Source organism: Leucoraja erinacea, chromosome 35 (assembly GCF_028641065.1).
Source record: "Leucoraja erinacea ecotype New England chromosome 35, Leri_hhj_1, whole genome shotgun sequence".
Taxonomy (NCBI): domain Eukaryota; kingdom Metazoa; phylum Chordata; class Chondrichthyes; order Rajiformes; family Rajidae; genus Leucoraja; species Leucoraja erinaceus.
Genome location: NC_073411.1, coordinates 4701297 through 4724374, shown reverse-complemented (window position 1 = coordinate 4724374; position 23078 = coordinate 4701297). Strand labels below are relative to the sequence as shown.

At 47.0% G+C, this 23078-nt stretch overlaps 1 protein-coding gene across 1 annotated transcript in view; it reads right to left on the bottom strand.

The window, feature by feature from the left end:
- Positions 1 to 23078, bottom strand: part of LOC129713213 (serine protease HTRA1-like) — a 35612-nt gene that overhangs the window by 6430 nt on the left and 6104 nt on the right. The window contains exons 2-7 of the mRNA XM_055662138.1: positions 20255 to 20354; positions 16896 to 17100; positions 10903 to 11097; positions 8611 to 8643; positions 4693 to 4807; positions 1570 to 1624 (exon numbers count right to left, since the gene is read on the bottom strand). Of these exons, the coding sequence (XP_055518113.1) occupies positions 1570 to 1624; positions 4693 to 4807; positions 8611 to 8643; positions 10903 to 11097; positions 16896 to 17100; positions 20255 to 20354 (703 nt within the window). The remainder of the gene's footprint in view (positions 1 to 1569; positions 1625 to 4692; positions 4808 to 8610; positions 8644 to 10902; positions 11098 to 16895; positions 17101 to 20254; positions 20355 to 23078) is intronic.

Here is a 23078-nt window from a genome sequence, read left to right as displayed (position 1 = left end):
TGTTTGAACTGTTGTGACTATTTTACAAACCATGTTCTCGGGATATCTAAATCTAAATTTTATTAGTTATTTATGTTATGACATCGGTTGGGAAGCTGCAAACCAAATCTCGTTGCGCTTATGTGCAATGACAATAAAATATATTATTATTATTATTATTATTATTCGCCTCTGTACCCTCTCCAACTTGACAATATCTTTCCTCTAACACTGTGTCCAGAACTGAACACAATGCTCCAAATGCAGCCTCACCAACGTCTTATACAACTGCCACATGACCTCCCAACTTCGATACTCAATACTCTGATTGATGAAGGGCACTGTGCCAAAAGCCTTTTTGACCACCCTATCTACCTTCGACCCTCTTCAAGTAATCACACACCCGCACTCCTAGATTCCTCTGCTCTACAACACTACCCAGAATCTTACTTGCCTTAAACCAAAGATCGCTCCTCTATAACATTAAACATTGTGGTAGCACCTACCTTAAATATTGTGGTAGTGCCTACCTTAAACATTGTGGTAGCACCTACCTTAAATATTGTGGTAGCACCTACCTTAAATATTGTGGTAGCACCTACCTTAAACATTGTGGTAGCACCTACCTTAAATATTGTGGAAGCGCCTACCTTAAATATTGTGGAAGCACCTACCTTAAATATTGTGGTAGTGCTTACCTTAAACATTGTGGTAGCACCTACCTTAAATATTGTGGTAGTGCCTACCTTAAATATTGTAGTAGTGCCTACCTTAAACATTGTGGTAGTGCCTACCTTAAACATTGTGGTAGTGCCTACCTTAAACATTGTGGTAGTGCCTACCTTAAACATTGTGGTAGTGCCTACCTTAAACATTGTGGAAGCACCCAAAGATACTAGAGGGGTCTTATTCCTAAAATGGCGGAAGTGACGTTCCGATGCGTACTACACGTCAGTCCATTGGATTTCGTAGGAGTGGTCTATCCTGCTCCTCTAGTATCTTTGGTAGTGCCTACCTTAAACATTGTGGTAGTGCCTACCAAAACTTCCTAGGTAACTGGCAGTGATTTAGCATTCTCCCAGTTCACGTTCCCTATAGTTCTAAGTAGCAGCGGTTAAGATCTGCTTGACCCGTCTTGTTGACTGAAATTATCTGTGTTAGATTATGTACAAAATCCAGCAGCTCATTGAGATTGTGTAGGACGGTATTGCAGATGCTGGTTTAAATTGACCATAGACACAAATTGCTGCAGTAACTCAGTGGGACAGGAAGAAACGGAATGGGTGAAGTTTTTGGTCGAGACCCTTGTTCCGTCTGAAGAAGTCACCCGTTCCTTCTCTCCAGAGATGCTGCCTGTCCCGCTGAGTTACTCCAGCATTTTGTGTCTATCTTTGGTGTAAACCAGCATCTGCAGCCCTCTTGGTGTTGCGGGAGGAAGATAGAAGTCCCGGGGAAAACCCGTACAGGTATAGTGAGAACGTGCAAACTTCTCTCAGATAGCACTGGGTATGATTGAACTGGACTGTGAGGCAATGGTTCTACCTGTTGTAGCTTAAATAAATTCAATGCCAACAGATTCAGGGCAGTTACCTTGGAGTAAGTGCCACCATCCTTATCCCCATATATCTCTTTCGTGATGTGGTTCCTGTTGGTTAAAAAAACAAACTAGAATTAATGAAATCTTTGCACATGATGGCTTGTGTCTGCATTTGGTGTTGGATAATAGTGGTGGAGGTTATACCATCCTGTTTCCCTTCTCAGACCAGCATGCCCATCTACACTAGTCCCACCTGCCTGTGCTTGGCCCATATCCCTCTACTAAACCTGTCCTATCCATGTACCTGTCTAAATGTTTGCTATCGTTCTGATAGTACCCGCTTTAAATGTTGTGGTAGTACCTGCCTTCTGCATAGATTCAATTCTGTCACCAACTTCAGTCGGACAAAGAATGGGTCGACTAGGCTTGTAGCCACTGGAATTTAGATGGACGAGAGGGGATCTTACAGAAACATATACAATTCTTAAAGGATTGGACAGGCTAGATGCAGAAAAACTGTTCCCCATGTTGGGGGAGTCCAGAACCAGGGGTCACAGTTTAAGAATACGGGGTCGGCCATTTAGGACTGAGATGAGGACAAACATTTTTCACCCAGAGAGTTGTGAATCTGTGGAATTCTCTGCCACAGAAGGCAGTGGAGGCCAATTCACTGGTTGTACTCAAGAGAGAGTTAGATGTAGCTCTGAGGGCTAACGGAATCAAGGGATGTGGAGAAAAAGCCGGAACTGGGTACTGATTTTGGATGATCAGCCATGGTCATATTGAATGGCAGTGCTGCCACGAATGGTCTACTCTTGCACCTATTTTCTATGTTTCTATGACTCCACGGAGTTTTTTACTCTGCACCTGGGATAGTTCAACCATGATGGTACTAATGCAAGCTCCACACAAACACAAAATTCAGCCGGGATCCCTGTTCATTGGCACCATTAGTTCTAGGTCTGCCCCTCTCCCTAAACTGCAGCATACACCCTTCTCATAGCTGTCTGATAAGTTTCTTCCTATAACCATCAGACTATTGAATGGTCCTTCCCATAGGATAGGGTGTAGTCCCGATCTTCCAACCTACCATGTTGTGGACTCTGCACTTTTTCTCTGTAACTGTCATGCTATAATAGTTTAGTTACAATATTAATATATCCTTCCACAGATATTGTGAGCTGAAGGGCCTGTTCCTGGACTTAGTTTGGTTGAGTTTCAGTTTAGTTTGGAGATACAGTGCGAAAACAGGCCCTTCGGCCCATCAACCAGCGATCCCACACACTAACACTAACCTACACACACAGGGGACAATTTACAATTATACCTAGCCAATTAATCCACAAACCTGTACATCTTTGGCTTATGGGAGGAAACCGAAGATCTCAGAGAAAACCTACATATATCATGAGGAGAATGTACAAACTCCATACGGACAAGCACCCGTAGTCAGGATTGAACCGGGGTATCTTTCACTGTGAGGCAGTAGTGCTGCGCTGCCGTGCTGCCCATTATATTCTGCATTCTGGTATCTTGCTCCTTTCACTGCCTGTTGCACGGGTGTGTGGCTAGATTATAGACAATAGACAATAGGTGCAGGAGTAGGCCATTCGGCCCTTCGAGCCAGCACCGCCATTTAATGTGATCATGGCTGACCATCCCCAATAAGTACCCCGTTCCTGCCTTCTCCCCATATCCCCTGACTCCGCTATCTTTAAGAGCCCTATCCAGCTCTCTCTTGAAAGTATCCAGAGAACCTGCCTCCACTGCCCTCCGAGGCAAAGAATTCCACAGACTCACCACTCTCTGTGAGAAAAAGTGTTTCCTCGTCTCCGTTCTAAATGGCTTACCCCTTATTCTTAAACTGTGGCCCCTGGTTCTGGACTTCCCCAACATCGGGAACACGTTTCCTGCCTCCAGCGTGTCTAAACCCTTAACAATCTTATATGTTTCAATAAGATTGTACTTGTATATAGAGTAAGAAAGAGCTGCAGATGCTGGTTAAAATTGAAAGTAGACACAAAATGCTAGAGTAACTCAGCGGGTGAGTTTTGTGTCTACCGTATATATAGAGTAACTTGATTTGACTGCATAGCATGCAAACAAAAATGTTTGCTGTACCTGGGTACAGGTGACAATAATAAACCAATACTCGGCTCTTCCTACCCTCTGTGCTAGTACAATCAGTAATCCTGTACAAGCAAGGAGTTAAACCAAGGGTTCCCAACCTAGGGTAAATTTACCCCCAGGGGGTTAATATCACCCACCCAGGTGGTAAATTAGATGATTCTGGATTTGTCCATATATTTTCTCATTGACTGACTGTGTTTGGTTCTGGTATACTGGTATCTGTTCATCATTAGTTGTTCATAAGTAAGTGAAATAACATTGTTACGTGCTGTTAAAGTTGCCAGGGGTAAACGGGATGAAAAAGGTTGGGAACCCCTTAATTAAACCTTGGACCACTCGACGGCATGGATTAATGGCTCACAAATGTCCTGGCATAGGCAGGGTATATGATTTAGTTTAATGATACAGCGTGGAAACAGACCTGTAGACCTGCCAAGTCCCTGCCGACCTTCAGTCTCTCATACACTAGTCTCCCATACACTAATTCAATCCTGAACATTCGGGACAATTTACAGAAGCCAATTAACCTACAAGCCCACGCATCTTTTGAGCGGGATTGCATTAAACCCCTGTCCCACTTTCCCGAGTTACGCACAAACTCTCACGAGTTTTCCCCTTGATTCGAATTCGGGGAATGTCGAGGAATGTCGGTAGCGAGCTCGTAGGAGTCCGTAGATGTTTCGTAGCGGCTCGTAATGCCAGCCGTAGGAACTTGGGGCATCAGGTAAGTCGGGACTTTTTTTCAACACGTTGAAAAATGTCCACGAGTAAAATATATTGCCCCAAGTACCTACGAATGGCTATTGCCCTAATTCTCCGGGAAAACTCGGGAGAGATCGTGAGTAAATCGGGAAAGTGGGACAGGGCCTTTAAAGCGGATGCACATGCAGCACTTCAAAGATCATCAGCAGAAACACACAAAACTAGCGGACGTTCCCCCCCATCACCAAGCAGTGCCCTTGAATCCACACTGAGACGGACAGCGGACGGTGAGTGGTGAAACCATCCAGCAGCCGGTGACAAACAGTTAACTTTGTGCCTCGTACCTTTCAGCTGCCGATCGTGGGACTCGGCGAGGAACTGCTGAATCCTGTTTGCGGGAATGGCGAAGGATATGCCAGCGGTCACCTTGAGAGTGTTGATACCGATAACCTCCCCATCCTGTAGGACAGAGCAGGACAAAACATGATACAAAGTTAATTCCCGGGATGGCGGGACTGTCAAATGCTGAGAGAATGGAGCAGCTGGGCTTGCACACTCTGGAGTTTGGAAGGATGAGAGGGGATCTTATTGAAACATATAAGATTGTTAAGGGCTTGGACACGCTAGAGGCAGGAAACATGTTCCCGATGTTGGGGGAGTCCAGTACCAGGGGCCACAGTTTAAGAATAAGGGGTAAGCCATTTAGAAAGGAGACGAGGAAACACTTTTTCTCACAGAGAGTGGTGAGTCTGTGGAATTCTCTGCCTCAGAGGGTGGTGGAAGCCGGTTCTCTGGAAACTTGCAAGAGAGAGCTCGATAGGGCTCTTAAAGATAGCGGAGTCAGGGGATATGGGGAGAAGGCAGGAATGGGGTACTGATTGGGGATGATCAGCCATGATCACATAGAAACATAGAAAATAGGTGCAGGAGTAGGCCATTCGGCCCTTTAAGCATGCATTGCCATTCAATGTGATCATGGCTGATCATCCAACTCAGTATCCTGTACCTGCCTTCTCTCCATACCCCCTGATATCTTTAGCCACAAGGGCCACATCTAAATCCTTCTTAAATATAGCCAATGAACTGGCCTTAACTACCTTCTGTGGCAGAGAATCAGAGAATCAGAGAATCCAATCACATTGAATGGCGGTGCTGGCTCGAAGGGCCAAAGGGCCTACTCCTGCACATATTGTCTATTGTCTATTGACATTTTTGGTTTGGTATGGTTTAGTTTTAGTTGAGTTTATTGTCACGTGTACCGAGGTACAGTGGAAAGCTTTTGTTGCATGTTAACTAGGCGGCGGAAAGACTATACATGATTACAATCGAGCCATCGACAGTGTACAGATACACGATAAAAGGAATATCGTGAATAACGTTTAGTCCAAGATAAAGTCCAGTAAAGTCTGATTAAAGATCGTCCGAGGGTCTCCAATGAGGTAGATGGTAGTTCAGGACTGCTCTCTAGTTGTTGTGAGGATGGTTCAGTTGCCTTAGAAACAAGGATCTGCAGATGCTGGTTTACAGAAAAAGACATAAAGTGCTGGAGTAACTCAGCGGGCCAAGCAGCATCTCATGGAGAGGTGGCTTTCCGGGTCGGGAACTCTTCCTCAGAAGCGTCATCTATCCATGTTCGCTAGAGATGCTGCTCGGCCCGCTGAGTTACTCCAGCACTTTGTGTCAGTTTAGTATTCTGCCTAAATTTCTAACCTTATGCGTTCCATCCCCTGCTGTTATTGTAACCCAGCATGGGTAAAGAGAAGATTTACAAGGATGTTACCAGGATTCGAGGATCAGTGCTATTGGGAGAGTCTTAGAATAAGTCTTAGAATAAAGGGGAGGTCATTTAAGACTGTGAGAAAAAAACTTTTCTCCCAGAGAGTTGTGAATTTATGGAATTCCCTGCCACAGGGGGCAGTGGAGGCCAAATCACTGGATGGATTTAAGCGAGAGTTAGATAGAGCTCTAGGGGCCAGTGGAGTCAAGGGATATGGGGAGAAGGCAGGCACGGGTTATTGATAGGGGACGATCAGCCATGATCACAATGAATGGCGGTGCTGGCTCGAAGGGCCAAATGGCCTCCTCCTGCCCCTATTTTCTATTTTTCTATGATAGGGAGCATTTCGGAGAGGTTGAGCAGTTGGGACTCTATTCCTTGCAGCGCAGGAGGATAAGGGGTGATCTTATGGTGCTTTATTAAATCATGAGAGGAATAGATCGGGTAGATGCACAGAGTCTCTTGCCCAATGTAGGGGAATCGAGAATCAGGGGACTTAGGTTTAAGGTGAAGGGGGAAAGGAATCTGAGGGGTAACTGTTTCACACAAAGGGTGCCGGATGTATGGAACAAGCTGCCTACCAGAGGAGGTAATTAAGGCAGAGACAATTACAACGTTTAAGAAACCATTAGACAGGTACATAGATAGACAAAAAATTCTGGAGAAGCTCAGCGGGTAAGGCAGCATCTATGGAGAGAAGGAATAGACAACTTTTCGGGTCGTGACCCTTCTTCAGAAACAACCCACAAAGTCCCCTATTCCTTATCTCCATAGATGCTGCCTCACCCGCAGAGTTTCTCCAGCATTTTTTGTCTACCTTTGATTGTTCCAGCATCTGCAGTTCTTTCTTAAATACACGTACAGGTGCACAACCTTTTATCCGAAAGCCTTGGGACCAGACACTTTTCGTAATTCAGAATTTGTCGGTCTTCGGAATGGAAATTTTTTAGCGTTGATTTTAATGGCTGGCTCAGTGGTAGAGTGTTCGGCTCATATCCGCAAGGTCGCGAGTTTGCGCCTTGATCCAGGCAGTTACTCGGTCGCGAGTTTGAGTCTTCAATGTCGTTTTTTCTTGCAGAATAAATGTTTGTATGAAATGCAGTGTAGGAGAGGTGTACTGACTGTGTGGGCAGAACTTTGGAAGTGATTGCCCACCAGTCTAAAAAGCCGCTGTGTCTCCCTGTCCCTGGGATAGCAGGGGGCGATCAAACAGCACAATACCCCCCTCCCCCTCCAACTCCAGAGGAATCCTCTCCCCGATGGGCCGCTACGGCGACAAGTGGCAGTTTGCCCACAGCCCGAGCTGCGCCACCCCAAGAACACCTTGCACACCATCAGCTTCTGCCCCTACGTGTTCCTCTGGAGTTGGAGCGGGGCTGGGCTGGAGTTGCTGCTGGCTGTGGGTCTCTGGGATCTCTGTGCTTGCAGTGGGCCTGGGGGTCGCTGTCCCGTTGGTCCTGACGTCTCCGGCCACCCCCCTGGACTGGAGCTGAGACTGGGAACTGTACCGCCCTTGCCCCCTCCCTCTGCAACTGCAAACAACCCACTCTCCTGCAAGGGCGGTACAGTTCCCGGAGGATAGCAGGTGGCCGGAGACGTCAGGACCAACAGGAACCCGCTCCCCGATGGGCCCCTACGACGCCCCGAGCTGCACCCCGTCATCCGCAACCCAGGTTCCTCTGTAGTTGGAGTGGGGCTGGGCTGCTGTTGGCTGTGGGTCTCTGGGTTCTCCGTGCTTGCGGTAGGCCTGGTGGTCGACGTCCAATTGGTCCTGACGTCTCCGGTGACTGCACTGGCCTGCTGGCTGCCATCGCCGACGTGAAAACACTACAAAGGCCCCGCGCCGGTGCAATGGGCGGGGAGCTGGAGAGGGGAGGGATGGGGTCACACACATGGCCGGGAAGCAGAGGGGTGTAGGTGGGGTGAAACTGAAGGGAGCGACAATCTGCTGCTGCCTGCACGCTGAGTTAAAAAGTTCCCACGCAAGACTCACGATACACTGTGTATCGTGTCTACCGTGGGAACTTTTTAACTCAGCTGGCAGGTAGCAGCATATTGTCAATTATTAACCCTCCCGCGCAATATACCCTCACCTTCTCTTTTATGGATGGGGATTTAGTTCCCCTTTCTTCGACGACCGACCGGAGGTTCCGCTGTCACCTCTGCGGGCCGCCCTCGGTGAATGTTTTCAAGGACCTTTCTTCAAGGACCGAACAAATGTCGCTATTCGGAGGTTTTCGTTATTTGGATCTTCGGATAAAAGGTTGTGCACCTGTACATGGATAGGACTGGTTTGGAGAGATACGGGCCAAATGCAGGTCTGGTGTAGATGGGACATGAAGGTCAGTATGAGCAAGTTGGGCCGAAGGGCCAGTTTCCACATTGTGTGACTATGATTAATCTAAAAAGGCTACAATGGTTCTTCAAAACGTAGTGAACCAACCAACTATGTGTAAACTTGAACACACATTGAAAGGGAACTCACCAGATTAACAAGTGGTCCTCCTGAGTTTCCGTACTGTAACAAAAATGAGACAAGTTTCATGATTTGAGTAATTTTTCTTTAGTTTATCCTAACGTACGAGATATCTCCCACACGGGATTTATGTACATTTGAAGCTGTTAATTTTAAACATGCAACGTAAAATATTGCAAAACGAGTTGTGACTGTATCTGTTTCTACAATGGATGGCTTTCCCCGAGCTCTGCAATAATTGCAACTTAACGTTATTCAAACAAATATTCACATATTTTATTACATAAAAATAATATAGATGAGAGGAGAGGGCCAGTAGGAGTGGAGATGGTATCAGGATTTGGTCCGCTGCGCCTTCAATGTCCCCTTATGTATTCATATGTTTTTCAGCTAGGTTAAATATATTTATCTTACTTTAGTCCCGCGGGGTCTTGTCACTTTAATGACAGAGTGCAACGTGATAATTTAGTCTCATGTCATGGGCAGAAAAACATTCCATTAATGGGAGTAGTCTGCACTGAAACACTTGTTTTCGACAAAATCAGATTAGCTCAAACATTCGGGAGTATGGTTACAAACAAGATTAAACATCGGTCTACAGGACATCAACAGCGCCAGAGACCCGGCTTCAATCCCAACTACGGGTGCTCTCTGTGCGGAGTTTGTACGTTCTCCCCGTGACCGCGTGGGTTTTCTCCGAGATCTCCGGTTTCCTCCCACACTCCAACGACGTACAGTTTTGTGGGTTAATTGGCTTGGTATAAATGTAAATTGTCCCTAGTGTGTGTTGGATAGTGTTAGGGTGCGGGGATCGCTGGTCTGCATGGACTCGATGGGCCGAAGGGCCTGTATCTCTAAACTAAACTAATCCGAAAGACCCAAACCTTTGCACGGCCACTTTAAGCAAGCACTCGGTGGGCTGAAGGGCCTGTTTCAGCGCTGTATCACTAAACTAAATTCATACCAAATAAAATCTTTGCCTCTTTAAAAATCCCTCAACCACTCAATACTGCTCCCTGCCTAAATTATCATACAGCACGAAAAAAGTCATTTCGGCCCAACTTGTCCATGCTAGCTAAGCTACCCCATCTACACCAGTGCCACCTACCTGACTTTGGCTCATATCACTCTAAACCTGTCCCAATGCATTTTAAATGTTATTGTACACATCTCATTGACCTTCTCTAGCAGCTCATTCCATGTACCCAACCATGTGGAAAAGTTACTTCTCTGGTTCTTATTAAATCTTTCTCACCTCTCCTCTAGTTCTTGATTCCCCTACTCTGGATAAAATACTCTGTACGTCTATGCTAGCTATTCCCCTTGTGATCTTGTAAACCCCTAGACCTGGCACCATCCTCATAATTCTTCTCTGTACCCTATCCAGCTTGAGGACAGTAGTGAGCTCTTCAGGTCAAGGGCATTTTGAGATGGATAATGAAAGCCAACAACATCAACATCCCAGTGGGAAATTCAAGACCAGATCTATTTTTAGCTTGCAGACAGGCACACATAAAGCTGGAGTAACTCAACGGGTCAGGCAGCATCTCTGGTGAAAAGGAATAGGTGACGTTTCGGATCGCGTCTGGGTTAGGGATACAAGAGATAAAAATCGTACTAGGAAAAATGATTGGAAGTTATGCAAAGAAACTTTAACGATAATCAAGGAGAGGTGGAGCCCACAATGGTCCATTGTTGGCTGTGGGAGAGGTGACTAGTGGGTACAGACAGGGGAACTCAACAGGACAATGAAACTAGCGCAACGACTAGGGTGTGGGAGGGATGGAGAGAGAGGGGACGCAAGGGTTACTTGAAACCAGAGGAATCAATATTCATACCACTGGGGTGTAAGCTGCCCAAGCAAAATACGAAATGCTGTTCCACCAATTTGCGCTGGGCCTCACTCTGAAAATGGAGGAGGCCCAGGACTGAAAGGTCAGTGTGGGAATGGGAAGGGGAATTAAAGTGTTTGGCAGCCGGGAGATCGCGTAGACTCAGGCAGGCTACACTAGCTTTGCGGATAAACATTATTCATAGTGATACAGTGTGGAAACAGGCCCTTTGACCCAACTAGCCCATACTGGCCAACATGTCCCAGCTACACTAATCCCACTGCCTGCGCTTGGTCTATATTCCTCCAAACCTGTCCCATCTATGTACCTGTCTAACTGTTTCTTAAACGTTGGGATGGTCCCAGACTCAACTACCTCCTCTGGCAGCTTGTCCCATACACCCACCACCCTCTGTGGGAAAATTGTTCGTTGTTTTTAAGCGCGTATCCCGTCCGCCGGCACGACTTACGTTGATGATGGCGTCCGTCTGGATGTATTCCATGTCGGAATCCTTGAGTCCCAGCTCCTTGCCGCCTCTCTCCGTGGTGCTGACGATTCCTGTCGTCACGGTGTTCTGCAGGGAGAAGGGGCTTCCGATCGCCACCACAAATTCTCCCGGCCGGAGGTCGGATGAGCGAGCCAGCAAGAGAACCGGGAGAGGATTCTGTTCACGGGGAACAAAGCTGCATTAGTGTGCATTCTCCGCATCTAAAAGGCATGCATGGTTTAGTTAACCCCTGCGATGTATTCAAGAGAGAGTTAGCTATCACTCTAAAGGGCCTGTCCCACTTTTAATACCTAATTCACGACCTTTTATACTCGTGGACATTTTTCATCATGATGAAAAAATGATGTACCTACGACTAGCATCACGACCTGCTTACGACCTTGTGACGACCATGCTGCGAGTATGAGTCAAGGGCAAACTCAGCAGAGGTCGTGAATTGAATTAAGTCGTGAAAGTGGGACAAGCCCTTTTGGGCTAACGGAATAAAGGTTTTTTTTACTGTCTTTACCTTGCACTAAACGTTATTCCCTTATCATGTGTCTATACACTGTAAATGGCTCGATTGTAATCATGTGTTGTCTTTCTGCTGACTGGTTAACATGTAAACTAAAGGTTTCCACTGTACCTTAGTACACATGACAATAAATGAAACTAAACTAAACTTCATGCCACTCATCATTTTATAAACTTCTAACAGGTCTCCTCTCAACCTCCAGCGTTCCAGAGAAAACAATCCAAGTTATTCTAAAAATGTGTCTCGACTCTATTTATAGCTGAAGCCTTGAATCGAGGCAGTGTGTTGATCAACCTCATCTGCACGCTCTCTAAATCCGCTACATCCTTCCTGTAATGGGGCGACCAGAACTGAACACAACATTCCAAATGCAGGCAAATTCAGTTTGTATAAAGCTGCAACATGACTTCCTGACCCTTACACGCTGAGTCCTGCACAACACAACAATCGCCTCCATATTAAATACCGATGGAATGGAGACATTAAGCCACTTGTAGATACTTGACTACTGAGGCGGCGTTCTTGCTGACAGCAGTCGCATCACTGTTTCGAGCTGGTGACCCTGATATAAGAAGGCTGGAAAAACAAACTGCTGGAAGAGATCAGGGCGTCACGGTGGCGCAGCGGTAGAGTTGCCGCCTTACAGCGCATGCAGCGCCGGAGACCCGGGTTCGATCCCGACTACGGGCGCTGCCTGGACGGAGTTTGTACGTTCTCAAGGTGACCTGCGTGGGTTTTTTTCGAGATACTTTCAAGAGAGAGCTCGATAGGGCTCTTAAAGATAGCGGAATTAGGGGATATGGAGAGAAGGCAGGCACGGGGTACTGATTGGGGATGATCAGCCATGATCACATTGAATGGCGGTGCTGGCTCGAAGGGCCGAATGGCCTTCTCCTGCACCTATTGTCTATTGTTTATTATCTCCGGTTTTCTCCCACACTCCAAAGACGTACAGCTTTGTAGGTTAAATGGATTGGTGTAAATGTAACATTATCCCTAGTGTGTGTAGGGTAGTGTTAATGTGCGGGGATCGCTGGTCAGTGCGGACTCGGTGGGCTGAAGGGCCTGTTTCTGGGCTGTATCTCTAAACTAAAGTCAACTAAATCTGCTTGGGTACTGTAGCTTACAACTCAATGGGATGAACATTCTTCAAGTTAAGTAACTACAAAAGCCCCCTTTCCCTTCTTCCTTCATATACTCCCAACTTTATCCCCCCTCCCCATCCTCCGCCCAACCTGGACTCACACCTATTGCTCCCCTCCCCCTCACCTTCCTCCTTCACCTGCATTCCTTCCTCTAGCTTCACAATTCATAACTTTTAGTTTAGTTTAGAGATACAGCACGGAAACAGGCCCTTCGGCCCACTGAATCCGCTCCGACCCGCGATCCCCGCACAATAACACAACCCTGCACCCACTAGGAACAATATTACATTCATACCAAATAAATTAACATACCGACCTGCACATCTTTGGAGTGTGGGAAACCGAAGTCTTGGAGAAAACCCTCGCAGGTCACGGGGAGAACGTGCAAACCGTACAGAAGCACCCGTAGTCGGGATCGAACCCGGGTCTCTGTTGTTGTAAGGCAGTCGCTCTAAGGCTATGCCACTGTGCCGCCCTCTTCAATCCTTTTATCTCACACCTTCTGTCTTTTCATCTTTTTTTTCCAGGCAATAATGCGTTGAAACGGGCCTTTGGCCCACCGAGTCCGCGCCAGCCATCGATCACCCGTTCACACTGGTTGTATCCTATACCCATGGCACAATTTACAGAAGTCACGCGATCACAGTGAGAACATACAAACTCCACACAGACAGCACCCATAGTCAAGATCGAACCAGGGTCTCCGACAGTGTGAGGCAGCAGCAACTCTACCGCTGTGCCACTGTGCTGCCCTGAAGATTTTAATATGTAACAGTGTGAAAGGTGCACTTGGTCTCATTCACATATGTGAATATAGAGTGGCTGCCTCCTGCAGTTGGAGCCAGACTCTATCCTGACTACAACTACAGGTGCTGTCTGCATGGAGTTTGCACGTTCTCACTGTGACCACTTAGGTTTTAGGTCATAAGCTCATAAGGAATAGTAGAATTAGGCCATTCGGCCCATCAAATCAATTCCGTCATTCACTCATGGCTGATCTATCGCCCCCTCCTAACCACATTCTTCTGCCTTCTCCCCATTACGTCTGACACATGTACCAATCAATGTTTTCCCCGGATGCTCCAGTTTCTTCCCACACTCCAAAGATGAAAAAGTTTGTAGGTTAATTAGTTGCCGTAAATTGTCCTTAGTGTGAAGGATAATACTGGTGTACGGGGTCAGCGCAGACTCTACGGGCCGAACTGCCTGTTCCCACTCTGTGTCTCTGAAGTCTAAAGTCCAAATTTCAGCACTCTTCATTTTAGATTTCCAGCATCTGCAGCTTTTTAATTTTCCGTTCCCACTATTATCCAGCTCAGCCTTGAATGTTTGGGCTGAAACTATTTCCGTTGCTGCCTTTATACTCTGTTCCAGATTGTAACAGATCACTGCACTAAATAAAACTCCCATTCCCTTGCCAACTATCTTAAATCTCCGTGGTTTAACAACCGCCTCTTGCCCAAGAAAACAATTCCCATTCCTCTTTCAAAATACAAACTGGTAACATTTCTGCTGAGGAAAAGACAAATGAGCTGAAACCTGAAGAAAAAGAAAAGCCCAAACATGAATTATGGAAGCACAGACCAGTGGAAATTGCCAGCTTCATAATTTAGTCCCGCTTTGAACCCAATGTCTCACTCGTGTGCAGACCTCGACTCAAACCAGCAGCAGAATCAAGGATGTCGCACCCTATTCTCATCGGACAAACGGTACAGAAGTGTAAAAACGCACACCTCCAGATTCTGGGACAGTTTCTTCCCAGCTGTTATCAGGCACCTAACCCATCCTACCACAACCAGAGAACAGTGCTGAACCACTATCGACCTCTTTGATGACCCTCAGAGTATTCGTGACGGCACTTTGTTGGCTATACCTTGCACTACACGTTATTCCCTCATCAAGTATCTATACACTGTAAATGGATTTCTGCTGACTGGTTAGCACGCAACAAAAAGCTTTTCACTGTACCTCAGTACACGTGACAATAAACTAAACTGATGTTGGAAACTGCAGAAAGAACTGCAGATGCTGGTAAAATCGAAGGTGGACACAAAATGCTGGAGTAACTCAGCGGGTGAGGCAACATCTATGGAGAGAATGAACTGGTGATGTTTCGGATTGAGATCCTTCTCTCCATAGATGCTGCCTCACCCGCTGAGTTACTCCCGTATTTTGTTACTACCATAAACTAAACTGAACTGAAGTTATTTCAAATCCATGTGTCAACCACTTCCTTTGACTGGCTTTGAGTTTTACTCTTGCAAAGAATGTACTAATGTACGTTTGAGTCCAAACCAGCCGATGCCAATGTTTCTAGGACTGTACGGAGGTTTGCGCAACAAAGGTCTACATGGCTGGCACAATGGTGCAGCGGTAGAGTTGCTGCCTCACAATGCTTCCTTGTGCCAGAGACCAGGTTCGATCACGACCTCGGGTGCTGTCTGTGTGGAGTTTGCCCATTCTCCCTAAGTTTCCGTGTCAGTTTCCTCCGGGTAGCTCCGGTTTCCTCTCACATCCCAAAGACGTGGAGGTTTGTAGGTTGTGTAGGAAGGAACTAGTTTACACCAAAGGTAGACATAAAATGCTGGAGTAACTCAGCGGGACAGTCAGCATCTCTGGAGAGAAGGAATGCGTGACTTTTCGTGTCAAGACCTTTCTTCCAGGAATCGTAGGTTTGTCTGCTAATTGAGGGTTGTGGGCGAATTGGGCTCCGTAAATTGCCCCAAGCGTGCAGGGAGTGGATGAGAAACTGGGATAAGATTGAATGGGTAATCGATGGTCGGCGAGTACTCGAGGGGCCGAAGGGCCTGTTTCCATTCTGCATTTCTGAAACTAAGCTTAAAGGAGCAGGAAAGAATACTAATAAAAATACGTGAAAGTAAAAATTCAATAACGTATCAGATTGTTGAAAAATCATCTGTTATCTGGCTTTCTTCAAACTCTCTGGGTATAGTGGAAAATTTATGATGGTACCGTCTAGAGTCAAGAATGTTTTATTATCATATGTCCTGAAAATAGAACAATAAATCTCTTACTTTAGTTTAGTTTAGTTTATTTTTAGTCGTGTGTCCGACGAAACACTTTTTATTGCATGCCATCCAGTCAGTGTAAGACTATATATGATTATAATCAAACCATCCACAGGATAAAGGGAATAATGTTTAGAGCAAGATGAAGTCCAGTAAAAATCCCATTAAAGATAGTCCAAGGGTCTCCAAGGAGGTAGATGGGAGGTCAGGACTGCTCTCTAGTTGGTGGTGCGATGGTTCAGTTGCCTGACAACTGCTGGGAAGAAACTGTCCCTGAATCTGGAGGCGTGCATTTTCGCACTTCTGTGCCTCTTGACGTATGGGAGAGGGGAGAAGAGGGGGTGAGACTGGTCCTTGATAATGCTGGTGGCCTTGCCGAGGCAGTGTGAGGTGTAGATGGAGTCAATAGAAGGGAGGTTTGTTTTGTGTGATGGTCTGGGCTGCGACCACAATTCGCCGCGATTGTTGAACGGTCTTGGATGGAGCTGTTCCCAAACCGAGCTGTAATTCATTCATTCATTCATCCATTCAATCATTCATTCATTCAATCATTCATTCATTCATTCATCATGCATTCATTCATTCATTCATTCATCATTCATTCATTCATTCATTCATGCATTCATTCATTCATTCATTCATTCATTCATCATTCATTCAATCATGCATTCATTCATTCATGCATTCATTCAATCATCATTCATTCAATCAATCATTCATTCATTCATCATTCATTCATTCATTCATTCAAACCGAGCTGTGATGCGTCCTGATAAAATGCTTTCTAGGGCGCATCTGTAGAAGTTGGTGAGAGTTGTAGGGGACATGATGAACTTCCTAAGCCTTCTAAGAAAGTAGAGGCGTTGATGTGCTTTCTTACTCATTGTGAGTAGACGCAACGTGTTGGAGTAACTCAGCGGGTCAGGCAGCATCACATATAGAAAAAGGATGGGTGACGTTTCGGGTCAGAACCCTTCTTCATCCCTTGTTCAGCTCGTCTGAAGAGGTGTTCCGACCTGAAATGTCACCTCTTCCTTTTCTCCAGGGATGCTGCCTGACCCGGTGAGTTATGTTGTCTCTACCCTCCAAAGATCAGGAGCGTGGGGCGTAAGTGTCGCCAACACTTGAGATGCCACCCCGGTCGATACACATCTGAAGAGTGCTCTAATACCACTGAAGATAGAGAGTGCCAGGTTACTGAAACTTTAGAACACAGCAACAACAAGAGGCTGAGGACACACACACACACACGCGCCCAACACTTACCTTTGGGCTGATCTTAATTAACGCTATATCTGTTTTTTGGTCCACGTCCTTGACCTTGGCCTCGTACTCCTCTCCGTTCTTCAGCTCCACTTTAATCTTCTGCTTGCCGCTCAGTACGTGGGCGTTGGTGACGATCAGGCCATCCTCCGATACGATGAAGCCCGAGCCACTCGCCACTGAGACTTCTCGGTTGCTAAACGGGACCCTGAAGAAACAACGGGGGTACTTCAGGCTGAGGGCAGTCGGCGCGAAAACGGTCCGAGTCTAACGCACGCTGGGCGGCACAGTGGCGCAGCGGTGGAGCAGCTGCCTCACAGCGCCAGGGGCCCCGGGCTCAATCCTGAACTTAGACCAGTGTAGACACATAATGCGCTGCTTTCTGAACCAGCTGCGAAACAACATTAATCATCTACCTAAGAAAGACACAAAATGCTGGAGTAACTCAGCGGGACAGGCAGCATCTCTGGAGAGAAGGAGTGGGTGACGTTTCGAGTCGAGACCCTTCTTCGTAAAACTTCCCGAGTAGAATCCTTTAAGGAATAATTTTACTTATAAACTAGAAAGTAGTGGGAGTATTCTGATGTTCTGACAATAAAATTATGCACGGTGGTGCAGCAGGTAGAGCTGCTGTCTCACAGTACCAGAGATCCGGGTTTGATACTGACTGGGTATGGAGTTTGCATGTTCTCCCCGTGACCACGTGGGCTTTCTCTGGGTGCTCCGGTTTCCTCCCAAATTCCAAAGATGTAGAGGTTTGCAGGTTAATTGGCTTCTGTAAGTGGCCCCTTGTGTGTATGAGATACAAGTAGTGTATGGGATTGGCGCTGGTTCGCCAATTAACGTACAGTCCTACACGTCTTTGGAGAGTTGGAGGAAAGCAGAGTACCCGGAGAAAATGTACGCGGTCACAGGGAGTATGTACCAACACCGTACAGTCAGGATGGAAGGAACCCGGGACTCTCAGCCCACTGTCTCCGCCTCTTCCTTTCTGCTTCCCGCCCCCCACCCTCACATCAGTCCGAAGAAGGGTCTCGACCCGAAACGTCTCCTATTCCTTCACTCCATAGATACTGCCTCACCCCCTGTGTTTCTCCAGCATTTTTGTCTACCTTCGATTTTCCAGCTCCTTCTTAAACAGTGTAATATATAGTCTCCAGAAGACTTGGGCGCTTGTATCTAATAAAAACCTCTGGTTTCCTCCCACACTCTGGAGACGTGCGGGTTTGTAGGTTAACTGGCTTTGGTAAATTGTCCCTAGTGTGCAGAACTAGCGTAAGCGGTGATCGCTGGTCGGCATGAACTCGGTGGACCGAAGGACCTGCTGTGTCTCTAAACTAAAACACAAGCCGGAAACCTAGCAGAGGTTGTAACCGGAGGAACACTAGAGGCTTGCTTGCATAGTTACTATGTATGGGATACAAGTAGTGTATGGGATGATTAGTTTTGTTTATTTATCTATCGATGATGCATCACTTCCTGAACCAGTTGCAAAAACAAACTTAGTTGCTTACATTGTGGCCCACAAGACTTCCGGAGTCGAATCCTTCACGGAATAAGTTTATTTATGAACTAGAAAGTAGGAAGTATCTTCTCATGTTTTGCCAATAAAATTATGCATGGTGGTTCATCCGAGAGGAGCTGCTGCCTCAGAGACCCGGGATCAATCCCGACGTTGGGTGCTGTCTGTACGGAGTTTGCACGTTCTCCCTGTTACCGCGTGGTTTTCCTCCGGGTGCTCCGGTTTCCTGCCACGTCCCACAGACGTACAGGCGTGTAAGTTGCAATCGCAGAGTCATAGAGTCTGTCTGAAGTGGGTAGGGAGTGGATGTTAAAGTGGGATTACATGGAACTAGTGTCAACGGTGATCGATGGCGTGGACTCGGTGCGCTGAAGAGCCTGTTTTCACGCTGTATCTCCAGTGTGTGCCCTTGAGTGTAGGAAGGAACAGCTGATGCTGGTTTAAACCGAAGTTAGACACATTAAGCAGGAGTAACTCAGCGGGACATCCAGCAACTCTGGGGAGAAGGAATGGCTGACGTTTCGGGTCGAAACTCGAGATCTGAAGAAGGGTCTCGACCTGAAACGTAACCCATTCCTTCCCTCCAGAGATGCTGCCTGCCCTCTGAGTTACTCCAGCATTTTGTGTCTGCCAACATCTACCTTGCCACGCATCTCTAACATCTGCTGTGTTTGAATAAGTTCACCCCTCACTCTTCGAAACTCGAAAGGCCCAAACTATTTAACCTCTCTCGTAAGGGCAACCACCTTCTCCACAGAATTAGGCCGGTGAATCTCCTTGGTGTTGTTTAGTTTGGAGATGCAGCAGGAAAACAGGCCCTTCAGCCCACCGAGTCCATGCCGGCCATCGATCAACCATTTACACTAGTTCTATGTTATCCCACTTTCCCATCCACTCCGGACACACTAGGTACTGCCTCCAATGTCACTATGTTTGTTTTTTGGACAAAGGAGACCAAAGCAGACAATGTTCTAGGCGACAATCCACCAACATGAAGATGGGTATCTACCCGAAACGTTGCCTATTTCCTTCGCTCCTTAGATGCTGCCTCACCCGCTGAGTTCCTCCAGCATTTTTGTCTACCTTCAATTTTCCAGCATCTGCAGTTCCTTCTTAAACATCCACCGACCCCATGACCAATTCCAATAAAACATCCCCGATTTTAAACTCCAGCATTGGCGTTGGAGGCCAAACTATCTTCTTATCCAATTGTGGGGTCTTCGGGGAACCTGTACATCATGTGTTCTCCCTTCCTTCCCCCCCCCCCCCCCCCCCCCCCCCCCCCCCCCACCTCCAACTGCTTCCTCCACACACCTCCTATCACTTAGTTTCATTCCCCTCTCCCAGATAGTTCCATCTACCCATCAAACGTAGCCCTTCCATTTTAATCTCTCCACAGGTGCTATCTGACCCTTCCCCTCCACAGATGCTGCCTGACCCGTTGGGTTCCTTCCAGCACTTTGTGTTTGGCACAAGAGTCAAGCATCTGCAGTCTCTTGAGATTCCATCTACCTCCGGGTGCTGTCTGTACGGAGTTTGTACCTTCTCCCTGTGACCCGTGTGGGTTTTCTCCGAGATCTTCGGTTTCCTCCCACACTCCAAAGACGTACAGGTTTGTAGGTTAATTGGCATGGGTTTGTATACTTGGTATAAGTGAAATTTCTCCCTAGTGTTTGTGTATGCTTGTGTTGGTCGGCACGGACTTGGTGGACAGAAGGGCCTGTTTCCGTGCTGTATCTCTAAACTAGACTAAATTAAACTAAACACCCTACTCCAGTCTGAGTGAGGAAACATTAGCAAGTGTGTGCTTGCACCCACAGTTAAAGTCAACCTTTCTCACCTCCGATAAAGCTCCAGATGTACCACGGCGGGAGCGATTTTCTCCACCACGTCTGCGATGAAGTTAAACTTCAACCTCATGCTGTCTGGATGCTGAAGACCTAAACCGGGCAAAGTTTAAAGCGGTTAGTAAAAAGGTACACAAAAAGCTGGAGTTTCACACAAAGGGTGGTGGGTGTATGGAACAAGCTGTCAGAGGAGGTAGTTGAGGCAGGGACTATCCCAACGTTCAAGAAACAGTAAGATAGATACAAGGATTGAACAGGTTTGGATATGGAACAAGCGCAGGCAGGTGGTTCTAGTATAGCTGGGACATGTTGGCCGGTGTGGGCAAGTTGGGCTGAAGGACCTGTTTCCACACTGTATCACCCTATGACTATGACTAACTCAGCGGGACAGGCAGCATCTCTGGAGAGAAGGAGTGGGTAACGTTTCGAGTCGAGACCCTTCTTTAGATCTCGAGTTTCGACCCGAAACGTCAGCTATTCCTTCTCCCCGGAGATGCTGCCTGTCCCGCTAAGTTACTCCAACTTTATGTGTCTATCTTCTATCTTCGGTTTAAACCAGCATCAGCTGTTCCTTCCTACACACAATGGTACATACTTAAGCATCATCGTGCGTCATCGTGCGTCAGCACAGCCGTCTGGTGCGCGTGACGTCATTAGAATACCCTGCTTCCCTATTCTGCATCATGACCATCATGGAAGAACTACAGATTGTATTGCTGCAGCAACAACAGAGGCTTCTGTTAGCAGCAGCCCTCATACTTACAGATCAGCCAGGCAGGAGTGCAACAAGAAAGGCTCGCAAGAAACGGTCTGTGTGGACGAGGTTAGATGTTACATGACGAGCAAAAGTCGGGCCCACTGCGTATGGGCGGCGCATGTTTACGGACGTTGATCCACGGTGATGTCACCACGTTCAATGTTGGGACGTTAGCGTGCAACGCCAATGCATCAGCGTGTGTAAGCGAGGATTTCTGTACACTACAAAATCCTGTAGCGCCGTGCGATACCGCGCGCCACCGTGCAGATTCCACGCCTCACCATGCGCTCTGCGCGCGTCACCTACACGTCACGACACGTCGACCAATTTTCTACATGATGCGTAAATGAGGCGCAAATGACGCCCAAGTGGGACAGACCCTTTACTTATTGTGGGAAAGAGTTGACCAGAATTAGGTTTAATTTGATCAGTAGTTTAAGGGAATGATTGTCAAGATTTTTGCTGGGCTTTCTACCATTCTGGGCTGAATGGTCTAATTCTACTCCTATTCCTCATGAACTTTTGATTTGATCACTAGAAAGCCATCATTCCTAAAGTCTCAGATGTGTTAATGAAATGACAGCCGTGACAGAAGGGAACCCAAACATTCCTGTTCTGGTACACTTAATCAGAGGCGACATTAATGTACTCTTCAGCTGAGCAGTAAAGACTCTGTATTCCATGCCCATGTCCAAGAATAATATTCCACTCGGCTTCAGACAGGATGTTTAGCCAAGACCTACAGACCAGGCTTCCTCCATTAGCTAATGGCAGACGCGAGTTGGTAGTTTAATTGGCCACTGTAAGATTACTCCTGGTGTGTAGGTGAGTGGTAGAATCTCAGGAGACTTGATGGGAATTCAGGGAGAATAGGTTGGAATTAGTAGGGAATGGAAATGCTCTTTAGACTGTAGACTTTAAAGATACAGCGCGGAAACAGGCCCTTCAGCCCACCGGGTCCATGCCGACCAGCGATCACCCCATACATTAGCACTATCCTCCACACTAGGAACAATTTTTACAATTTACAGAAGCCAATTAACCTACAAACCTGCACGTCTTTGGAGTGTGGGGGGAAACTGGAGCACCCGGGGAAAACTGACGTGGTCACAGGGAGAAGGTGCAAACTCTGCACAGACAGCACCTGAAGTCAGGATTGAATCTGATTCTTGTTCGCTGTGAGGCAGCAAAGCTATTGCGGTGGAACTGTGTCGCCCTGCTCATTTGAGCTGGCACAGACTCGATGGGCCGAAAAGTCCTCCTACATGTGGTATTGAACGAGGAATGCTTGTATTAACTCTGCCTTGCAACACTTGCTTCTTATGCTGCTCAAATCGAGAATGGCAACAGAAGTGGCTCGGTGGCACAGTGGTAGACCTGCAGCCTTACAGCGCCAGAGACCCAGGTTCGATTCTGACAACGGGTGCTGTCTGTACCGAGATGCATGTTGTCCCTGTGGGTTTTCTCCGGGTGCTCCGATTTCCTTCTGCACTTTGTAAATTGTCCCCTAGTGTGCGAAGGATAGTGTCAGTGTACAGGGTGATCGCTGGTTGGCACAGACTCGGTATTCGGCACGGACACAGTATCTCTACAAAGTACACAGTGATGCAGTTCTTACAGTTCTTACAACAAGGGCCTCATTACTACCAATGGACACGCAAGGCATTTTATTGTGTTGTGTTGTGTTGTATTTGGTTATGGTGCTGGCTCGAAGGGACGAATGGCCAACTCCTGCACCTATTGTCTACTGACTATAAAGCTGGAGTAACTCAGCGGGACAGGCAACATCTCTGGAGAGAAGGAATGGGTGACGTTTCGGGTCGAGTCTCGACCCGAAACGTCACCCATTCCTTCTCTCCAGAGATGCTGCCTGTCCCACTGAGTTACTCCAGCTTTTTGTGTCTATCTTTGGTCTAAACCAGCATCTGCAGTCCCTTCCTACACGTTTTGTTGTCTTGTACTGATGCTTTGGCAGCTCCTGTTAAAGTTTCAGTGATTCCAAGCCCTCTAACAAGGAGCCAGAACAACATGGAATGCTCCCAAAAGAATGGAATGGCTTC